The 11,238-nt window shown below is 40.9% G+C and overlaps 1 protein-coding gene across 1 annotated transcript; it reads right to left on the bottom strand.

The window, feature by feature from the left end:
• Nucleotides 1–256: 256 nt before the first annotated feature.
• Nucleotides 257–670, bottom strand: LOC141617792 (uncharacterized). The gene has a single exon (XM_074434938.1). The coding sequence runs from the start codon at nucleotides 668–670 to the stop codon at nucleotides 257–259; it is 414 nt and encodes a 137-aa protein (XP_074291039.1).
• Nucleotides 671–11,238: the final 10,568 nt, after the last annotated feature.

Here is an 11,238-nt window from a genome sequence, read left to right as displayed (position 1 = left end):
TACGCACCAAGGAAGGTCTTTACTACCCAAGACACTTATACACTCAGATAGGTCGAGACAATTAATGACTATAACGACTATCAAGGTGGAGTAAACTAACTAGCAAAAGAAAGAACTTGCACTTGCGTACTATGCTCCACCACTCTAAAAACAAGGTTAGGACCTCGTAACCAAACAAATTACCTGCTCGCAAAGGTGAGGATACCATTATTTCATTGCTTCCTCGGCTTCCCATGTAGCCTCTTCTACTTGGTGATTAGACCAAAAAATCTTCACCAACACCGTTTCCCCATGCCTTGTCTTCCTTACTTCCCGGTCCCAAGATTTCCTTAGGAGTCTCCACATATGTTAAGGCGTCATCTAATTCAATTGTCTCCGCTTCTAGAACATGCAAAGGATCACTTATGTACTTCCGCAATTGAGACACGTGGAATACATTGTGAACACGGTCAAGTGCCGGGGGAACTACTAAACTGTATGCCACTTCCCTGACTCTATCCAATATCTCATATGGCGCTGTGAACTTTTGGCTCAACTTTTCTTTCTTCCCGAATCTCATCACACCTCTCATTGGATAAACCTTGAGTAGAACCTTGTATCCCACCGCGAATTCAATGTCGCTTCTTCTCAAATTGGCATAGCTCTTTTCCCGATCTTGCGCCGCTCTCATCTTTTATCCAATTACATGCACTTGGTCTATTATGTCTTGGATCATTCAAGGTCCCAATAAGACGTCTTCGATGCTATCATCCCAATATATTGGGCTTCGACACTTCCTCCCATACAAAGCTTCAAATGGGGCCATGCCAATGCTTGCATGTTATCTATTGTTGTACGAAAACTCAATCAAATCTAGCCTTTCCTCCCAAGTGCCCCCTGAATTCCATCACATAAGCCCTCAACATGTCTTTAAGAGTTTGGATAGTTCTCTCTGTTTGCCCATCTATTGCCGGGTTGAACACCGTACTTATCTTCAATTGAGTATCCATTGAACTTTGCAATTCTTGTCAAAACCTAAAGATGAACCTAGAGTCGCGATCCGACACGATGTCGTTTGGTATCGCATGTAGCTTGACCACATTCTTCCAGTAAGCGTTAGCTAGTTCCACCTTGCTCCAAGTATCCTTCATTGGTATGAAATGAGCAGATTTAGTAAGCCTATCCACAATAACACAAATAATGTTATTTCCATTTTGAGTCCTAGGTAGTCCCACAATGAAATACATTGATATTGATTCCAACTTTCATTCCGGCACATCTAGAGGTTGTACTTCCCCTTGCAGCCTCTCGTCCTACCCTTTTACTCTTTGGCAAGTCAAGCATCTTGCCACAAATTCCGCCATTTCTCTCTTCATATTTAACCACCAAAACGTCTTCTTGAGGTCCTTGTACAACTTAATTATCACCACCCGGATGCACCAAGTAAGGTGTATTATGGGTTTCATCCATAATCTTTTTCTTAAGCTCCTCATCATTCGGAATGCACCATCTTCGTTTGATCCTAAGACTTTCGTCCACATACAACTCAAATCTTTAAGTTTCACCCCTTTCCAAGGCTCATTTCCACTCTTGAATGTTGGTATCACTTGCTTGTTTTTCCCGGATCTCATCATACAAATCGGGCTCCAAGGTCAAGTCACCGATTGCCTCCCCTTTTCGGATCATATGAATACTCATATTTCTTACTTCTTCCTTTAACCTTAGGATGGACAAAGCGGTGCACAATGAGTGAACCGACTTCCTACTCAAAGCATCGGCTACTACATTATCCTTCCTAACATGGTATACTATTTCCACGTCATAGTCCCCAATGAGTTCAATCCAGCTTCTTTGTAACACTCAACGTTAATTGAAGAGGTCCAGTGATAGGCTTAAAGGACTAATACTTAAAGGGATTGAATGTACTACTCATATCAACAAAGTTCACTTTCTTTTATGGTCAACCATGCAAAAGAACTCCATAGTTAAGCTTGCTTGGCTGGGACTAGTCTTACAATGAGTGACCTCCTAGAAAGGTTCGCGGGATGTGCATGAGTGAGGATAAAATATGCTATATAGGACCCATGTTAATCTGTAGGCCATGTACACAGCATGTACAGCTATCATGAGTAACCGCTCCCGACCTGGTTTGGGCCAGGGTGTTACATACTTTGCCTCATGTTCATCTCCTTTTTGGTGTAAATGTACTTCAAACTTTTATGGTCGGAAAATACTTTAAAGGTTACTCCATATAGGTAATGCCTCCATATCTTCATACCAAATACGATGACTCCTAATTCTAGGTCATGTGTTGGATAATTCTCCTCATAAGGCTTCAATTGTCACGACGCATAAGCAATGAATTTACCTTTTTGCATGAGCACACATCTCAAACCATTCTTTGAAGCATCAGTATAAACCTAAAAATTCTCACTTCCTTCCAGCAAGGCTAACACTGGAGCCATGGTTAGGCGCTCCTTTAGGGTTAAGAAGGACGTTTCACAACTCTCGTCCCACTTGAAACAGTTTTCTTTCCTCATCAATGATGTCAATGACCTAGAAATCTTTGAGAAATCTTTCACAAATCTTCGGTAATAGCCGGCTAGACCATGAAAATTCCTTATCTCCGTAACATTTTTTGGTGCCTCCGACTTTGACACAGCTTCTATCTTGCATAGATCCACGGACACTCCCTCCTTTGACACCAACATGCCATAAGAAGGCCACCTTCTCTAAAATTCACATATCCTGAGTTTGGCATAGAGTTGATGGTGCCTTAAGGTTTGCAACACGGTCCTCAAGTGCTCTTCATGCCCCTGTTAGGTCTTAGAGTAGACCAATATGTCAGCTATGAACACCACCACAAACTTGTCCAAGTATGGACTAAATACTATATTCATGATATCCATGAATACGATCGGGGCATTTGTCAACCTGAACGGCATCACCACAAATTCTTAGTGTCCGTACCTTAACCGAAATGTGGTTTTTGGAATGTCTGCTTCCTTGATTTTCGATTGATACTAACCCGACCTCAAATCAATCTTGGAGAACACGTCGGTCCCCCTAATTTTATTAAATAGGTCATCAATTATTGGCAACGGATACTTGTTCTTGATGGTGACGTTATTAAACTCCCGGTAATCGATATACAACCTAATGCTACCGCCTTTCTTCTTTACAAATAGAACCGGTGCTCCCCACGGCGAAACACTTGGCCTAATGTACCCCTTATCCGCCAATTCACAATGTTGCTTCTTCAACTCTTCTTACTCCTTTGGACCCATCTAGCACGGAGCCATGGAGATTCGTCCCGCCCTCGGTTTTAAGTCCACACTAAACTCTACTTCTCTTGATGGAGGTAATCTGGGTAACTCCTTCAGAAATACATCCGCAAATTCTCCCACTACGGTTATATCAAGTGCTCGGAAATACATCCGCAAACTCTAGTATCCGACACATGACACAAAAGCATAGGACAACCCTTCTTGAAACATGACTTTAAAGTCATCACCGAAATGATTTTCGCCTTGGGTTTAACCAAGTAACCTTTATATGACACTCTAACACCTTTGGGCCCTTTTAAAGCTATTTTCCATTGATGACAAACTATATTGGCCTTGTGCTTACTTAGCCAATCCATCTCCAAAATTACTTCAAACCACTCCAAAGGAAATTCAAAAATATTGACCGGAAAGTTCGTTTCTTTCACCAAAACCGGCACCCCTTTATACACTTTTGAACATACTAACCCACCATCCCCCAAGCCTAGGGTCAACACATGACTTTAGGACACGAAAGAATGTGTAGCCCCCGAATCAAATAAAATCAAACAAGTTGTAGACACCTCGTCTCTGCACCTCCTGCAAAACACCCAGTGATGTTTGGGCCGCATGTTTAGCATATGTCGCGATTTTATGGCGTTTTGTAAATCGAATAATAAAAGGCAACTCGTACACTTGTGTCTACCCCTTTGTTGTCATCTAGGTGTCATTACGGTCGTTTTGGCAGTAATTAGATTACATTTGGAGTCCGGGTCAAAAACTGTCTTCATTTCCTAAAACTGTCAAATTCCGAGTAAAAAAGCAATGTGCTTGTCTACCTAAGGTTAGGATGTCATAAAATGTTATGAGTATATCTCATTTTGAGTCACATGTCACTTCTTTGGGCTAAACTTAAAGTTTACATTACAAAATGTGCATTTCATTTAGTTAAAATGACAACCTGACATTTAGGCCCGTTTTACGAGGTGATAACGACTTTTTTGGGTATAGCCTATTTCACAGAAAGTTCTAGATCTTTCTCTTAGATTTCCAAGGCCACCGAAATCACCTTAATCCGAGTCTTGTAGAGAACGTTATGCCTAAAATACGATAGGCTGTCAAACGCGTTTTCTTGCGCAGAAGAATACTACCCGAGAAAGGACGCAGTAAGTGTTGCGCCTCTTCCAAGGGTCGCAACACCGTGTTTCAACCTAAGTCGGTTGTTTCTGGATTTTTCCTTCCATATCCCTTTCCTAAACCCTACCCCTCGTGATTAGTATAAATAGAGGCCTTCGCCTCACATATTTTTCACGCGAGTGTCCGCCCTTCTCTTCTCCCTTTGCATTCTAAGACCACGCTCTTGCTTTTCGATGCCTATGTGCTTGATCAATCGACCACGTAAGCTCAGATCATTCTGAGTACCAGTCACGTTTGCATAACCGACCAATTTGACCACTACACAATCAATTAAATCAATTTGTTCTAAAACCTTTTTCAAGGACACTTTCATATTTGCATAGATCGAGTCGAGTTACCACTAAAAACCGATTTAGTTAAATCTCGCGACGCTAACATTTAAGTCTAAGGGTGTAAAATCCCATCTTAATTCTGTATTTATTTTCTGTATTTGTTTTGTAAGAATTTATGTCATAAGCATGCTCAAAACCGTATTTTTTAATCACTTTTTAAAACCCTATGACGGAAACAGCAGAGAAACGACGTGGGGAAGAATCGCATCAATTGATGCGCCTTCTGGAAAGGCCACAGCATCTGCTGCGCCTCTTCCAGAGGCTGCCTTCAGTTGCTGCACTTCTTCTTCTTCCTCGGGTTATTGTTCCTTCCGCCTTTTATTTTTCTTTCTTCGTTCTTGCCCTTATTTCACCTAATAATTCTCAAATTAGTTTTTATAAATCCTTTTCAATAATTTTCGACTTAAATCCCTTATAATTCAATATTTGCGGATTTTCGTCATCTTATTCAAACCCAGATTTAAGAGACTCGATTCATTCATATTGTTTCGGTTAAAACTCGTCGTCAAAAGCTACCAACCAAAACAATATTTATAACTTCACAAACTACTCTTAGTAAAGAGGTAAGTAAAGGTCGGTGATGCGTGTCATTTATATGATGTTTTACACCCTATTTTACACGCATTTCAGAGCTCAATTGAGTAGTTTATGCTGCTATTTCCCTTGTTTCGTGTATTTCTTCCTTTTCTTGTGATTTTGTAGGAATATGAAGATTTCAGTGGGAAATAAGCCGAATCCGTCCCTAAGTACTTAGCATTGCATTTGACATGGAGTATTGACTCGAGGAATGAGCTTGGTGCGCGTTTCAAGGCCTAAAGATAGCAAAAGCAAGGGTGCGTACGAGTTTAAGAAGCAAAGAAGTGCTTCTCGACATTGCAGCCTGATTCAGATGGCTATATCTCGAGTTATACACCTGATAATCAAGTGATTCCAATTGGAGGTAAAAGCTTATCCTCTTAGCTTTCCAACGCCGCGTAGAACGCTTGATTTGACCAAGTAACGAAGAAACGGCAGCTGTTTTAAGATCGGTGCGCGCTGCGCAGAATCGTCGAATGCTATTCTCAGACAGCACTCTTGGTCGATCGATCGGTCCAAGTGGTCGATCGACCACCCCACGGGTTCCGGTAGCTCTTTTTCGCTGTTACTTAGTCGATCGACTGATGCTTATGGTCGATCGACTGAACAACGGGTCTGACGCAAAATAAAAGATCGAGAATAAGGAAGCCCAATATATATTAGGTTTAGGAATAATGTTACGTGAGATTGCTATATAACGTAACCTGACATCAAGTTTTATGCATTCAGTTTTTATCAGTTCTAGACGATTAGTAATTAGGGTTCTTTAGTTTACAATTATTTCCTTCAAAGAAAGTTACTTTGGCATTCGGTTTTTGGATCTTTATTCGCTGCAATTTCATACGGTATTCTCTGTTCCGAATTTCGGTTTATTGCTTTTAATTCCTCTGTAGTTAGATTTGATAGATTAGCCTCCCGAAGCCGAATTTATCGTTTGTTGTTATTTGTTTGTTTAATTATTTAAATCATGAATTCAGTAGCTTTATGCCTTAATTTTATTGTTTATTTCGTCATAGACATGAGTAGCTAATTTCACCCTTGCTAGGATGTAGGCGAACTTAGCGTAGATGGCATACGAATAGGTGACCCCCGGATTAGGGCTTGGTCGATCGACCGGAGTAGTGGTCGATCGATCGAAATCAGTTGGTCGATCGACTGGAGTAGCTAGTCGATCGACTGACTTCGTGTTTTGATTTGCTTCGTTTGAATCGTTAAGTGCATTATCTATCAATGAGACCTAGCGGAGACTTGTTAGATGCTTAGTTTTGACCAACCCGTAGATCGAAAGATAGGGAAGGACTTAGATTAACGATTTAAGACGGCTAGATTGCTAGATAGAAAGATAATGTAATTTATTTTGCATTAGGAATCATTAGTCAAGAACGAGAGTTAGTATTAATGAGACTTAGGGATTAGTAGCATAGGCCGAGAGGTAGTTACTAATTAACATGGACCGAGAGGACTTGTTTTCCCCATCACCCATGACTGTATTTCGAGACTTACCTAGACTAATGTGCCATCGTAGCTGCAGTGACCCGATCATCCTAGCTCCTTTTTACCATTAGTTTACATCTATTTTTGTTATTTGCTCGTTTATTTTCGCATTTAGACTTAGATTCTTTCCATATCAAAACCCCCACAATTGTCACCGATAGACTGAAATAAAAGCAACTATAACTCCCCCGCCTCTCTGTGGTTCGACCCTGTTACCACTAGCCTAGGTTAGTCTTAATAGGAAATTATAAATATTATTTTTGGTACTCACAACGACGGGTATCAAATTTTGGCACCGTTGCCGGGGAGGCAGCGCTAGTTTTAGTTGTTTTTCATTTTAGTTTGTTTTTCGCCTCAAGGGAAGACTAAGTACCTTGAGGCAGTTCTTATCTTCTTCGTTAGTGTTGTTTATTTGCGATTTTCAGAGAGTCCACTCATGTTCCATTCTCGGGAGCAAGAAAAGTCTTTGTTTTGTGGGAGATGCGGCGGAGTTGGACACACACCTAAGGCATGCAGGCACCCCAATGAGAAGATGTTTGCTTTTCATCAACTTCAGCTCGACAATTCTTATAATTGCGCTTCTACTTCACCGCATCAACCATATGAGCCTCCTTATGAAGCCCCACCACCATCCACTCCGTCACAAAGAAGAGTTGAAAAACGAAGTTGCGGAATGACGAGTCTAGTGCACCGCTTATGGTGGAGGTACGAGAAAAAGCAATGCGGCGAATCGGGTCTTATCGCGGTTTGATATCTCATATTGCAACATTGGATCAAAATGCAGATACCAAGTCGGTTCACTCTCACAATCAGCGTGTTGAGACCGTACATGCAATGACGCCGAGGAGCGGTCCGCTCGATGAACCCGAGAAAGTCAAAAAAGGGAAGAAGAAAAAGAGCGAAAAAAGATCGATCAGCGGTAATCACGGTCGATCGACGACATACCAGTCGATCGACCGATCCGCAACATACAAAGCGACTCGTTCTGTAGAAGTCGATCGATCGGGACGACATGCATGGTCGATCGACCGACGACGCCAGAGGTGAGTCTTTTCGTCCTCCAATGCCAGACAACTTGAGGGATCACTTATTTCGGGGTACGGCAACTCCGAATTCATTGAGGCAAGACCCGAGTACTGATGGGTCAGTCTCGGTTCCCAAGTATGACCCGATGTCGATTAATGGGTCATATCTGAGACGGTCTGAGGAAGGTTCGAGCTTCAACAAAGAGAAGGTGGTGGATTTTCACCCTAAATCCACCGATGCCGTATAAGAGACCTAGAGGAGAGGGCTAAGCTACTTCGATGCCCCATATCCCGAGAGGCTAGTACCAACGAAGGATGAGGTATATTTCGAAAAATTTAAAAATGTCATTCATGGTCTTAATGTGCAAGTACCTTTTCTTGAGTTGGTAAATCAAGTTCCCGCTTACATGAAATTCATGAAGCGACTTTTAAATAAAAAAGCGGAAACTTGATAGGGTCGAGTCTTTAATTTAATGAATAATCTAGCTCTTATTTGACTCACACTTTGCTCCACACAAGTTAGGCCGGCCGGGTAGCTTTTACATCCCTTGTAATATTGGTACCTTCTCAATTGAGAAGGCATTATGTGATTTAGGGGCTAGTATTAGTGTCATGCCTTTAAGTCTTGCTAGAAAATTGAAATTGACTAGGTTTGCAGTTACTAGCATGACGGTACAGATGGCTGATCGTTCTGCGGTCCAGCCTATAGGAGTCTTAGAAGACATTCCTGTGCAAATAGGAAAGTTTTTCTTCCCTGTTGACTTCGTTGTACTGGATATACCCGAGGATGCTCATATTCCTATCATTTTGGGTAGACCCTTTCTGCACACTGCTGGTGCAGTTATTGATGTTGGCTCAGGGACACTGACCTTTAAAGTAGGGAAGCAGTCCATTAGTTTTGCCCAGACTTATAGGAAGAAAGATGCTATGTGTCCTGTGACTTGTAATGCGATTTCTACTCGTAAGTCTTATGTTGTCATTACTGACACTCCTACTCCCCTGCCTGTTCCTATTCCTGTTATGACACCTCCGCCCCAGATTGGGAGCAAATTGGAGGAAGATTCTTCTTTTTGAGTATTGCAGGAAATGGTTTGGGGAAGGAAGAACCGCTAATCGCTCCAGCTGTGAAGGAGCCCATTGTTCAAAGAGACGGTCTAGGATGTCTTAGTTATGGCACGTACGAGGAGCCAGATGAGGAGCCCAAGAAGAAGGAGCCAGTCAAAATTTCGGAGTCAGATCTTGAGTGTGAGAAGCTAGAAGATGATGGCCATGCTTGGGAAGATGCTAGAGATGACCCATTGAGTATTCCAAATCGGAGTAGAGTGGAGTCCACACGAGATGAGCACTGCGGAAGCTACTTCATGTAGGCGAAGCCTTGGTCGAGATTTTTCAGTTTAGTTGATCTATTTTATTGCTTTTAGACCTTTTATCGTTTTTTGTGTGCGCGAAACTTCGCATTTTAATTCCCTTGCTTAGGGTTTTTATAGACTTTAGACTTTACAATTGGGTTGTGCGCAATTTTGGGCGCCATATTATGTGTTTTTACAGGTTTATAGACCATATTAGCTCAAGTTATTGAGCTAATTCGAAGAAATCGAAAGTTCAAAGAAGGTTTTGATCGATCGACCGCCAAGTATGGTCGATCGACGAGAGCCGCGATATCCGAAGCTTCATTCTGTTCACTCTGGTCGATCGAATGAGTGATGTGGTCGATCGACCGCCCAGAGCTGATTTACCTGTTTTCGATCACTCCCCTGCTGTGTTTGGTCGATTTGCGGAGTCAAGGGAGTATTCCCTTCATTTTATTCTCCGCTTAATTTCTGATTTCTTCTGTTTTTATTTTTGCACATAATTGCCGCTTCATTATTGTTTTCTCGGTTTTACACGCGGTATCTTTTTTTTTTTTTGTCTTTTCAGGTACCTATTGGTAGCACTGCTGGCTACTGAAACCTCCTAGCTCACGCTGGTTTGGGGAGGTTTCCTTTTGCTGCGCTTAAAGTCTTGTGAGTTCCCGATTTCCACTTCATGTCTTGTTTGTTTAATTTAACGCAAATTCCCATTTCTCATTTATTCATTACATGATTTTGCACAATGGGGACATTGTGCGATTTGGTTTGGGGAAGGGTTTTGCGTTGCATTTCATTTGCTTGCATTCACGTTTACATTTGTTTATTTCATTTCCCTTATATATACAAAATACAAAAAAATTGAAAAATTTCAAAAATTTCCATACAATGCACGTTTATTTTAGCATATAGGTCGAGTCGGAACGGTAGTATTTCCATGATGACATTGCATTTTCATCTGTTTATGCCTAAGCCTTGCTTAATTGACATGTTATTAGTAGAATCATATATGCATAGTCTACGAGTTTTCGTTAAGTTATTTTGCTGAACTTGAGACTTGACTTAGATTTTTGGCAAGCTACATCATATTTTCTGAGTTTTAAAGCCTTATATAACTGGTGTCATTCATGACCAGTTCATTTAGGAATGTGAGTAGTTACTCCTTATGAGACATGTTACATAAATGTGCATAAATATGAACTTAATCTGCTTAATACCTGTATGCATTCGGTTTGTGGTTTGTTGACACATGTGGTAGAGGTTTCCCTTTTCTTATTTTGCCCGTGAACCCCTCATAGCCAAATTTAGCCTCTTTTGTCCCATAAACTACAGTTTAAAAATTAGCCTACCTTATCCGAGCTAGTACTTGTATTTTTGGGAATGTTTTATTGTGATTTGGTTATATGCTCATTTTGAGATGATGTTGGGAAGATGAAAGAAAAAAGGAAGGAAAGAAAGAAAAAAAAATAGAAAAGAAAAAAAGAAAGAGGAGAAAAATGATTCGAAAAAGAAAGAAAAGAAAAAAGAGACGAGTGCTGTAGAAGCTGGTCGATCGACTGACCATATTGGTCGATCGACTGCAGCCCGAGAAAAAGAAAGTTCGAAAAATCACATGCTTCATTTGTTACGAGTTGGTGATTTCTACTCCCATTTTATCATTTATATTCTTTGGGGAGTTAACTTTTATGGAGGTTGTGAGCTTTGTGCCTTGAATTGGCACCGTCATGTAACATTTACATTGAGTTTGAAGTTGGGATTCGCTTATAGTTTGGATTGAAGTTACTAGCTTGGCTTATTACTCCTCATATCCAAATTCTTTTTAGCCCCTTCTTACCCATTACCTCACATATCCATATTTACCTCGGCATGTGTCATGGTCATTTGTTTGGTTGGAATGCATATGTACGGTTGTAGAGATCATTTTCATATTAGACTGCAGGCATGTTCTTATAGGTCGTAGTTAGGTGAGAGTCATTACAATAATATTTCTTTCTATTTTCTTTTACATATACTCACCCGTATTCAT

The sequence above is a fragment of the Silene latifolia genome, chromosome X (genome assembly GCF_048544455.1).
Source record: "Silene latifolia isolate original U9 population chromosome X, ASM4854445v1, whole genome shotgun sequence".
NCBI classification, from domain to species: Eukaryota; Viridiplantae; Streptophyta; class Magnoliopsida; order Caryophyllales; family Caryophyllaceae; genus Silene; species Silene latifolia.
The sequence above is the reverse complement of the archived record's forward strand: the minus strand, read 5'-3'. Positions and strand labels throughout refer to the sequence as shown.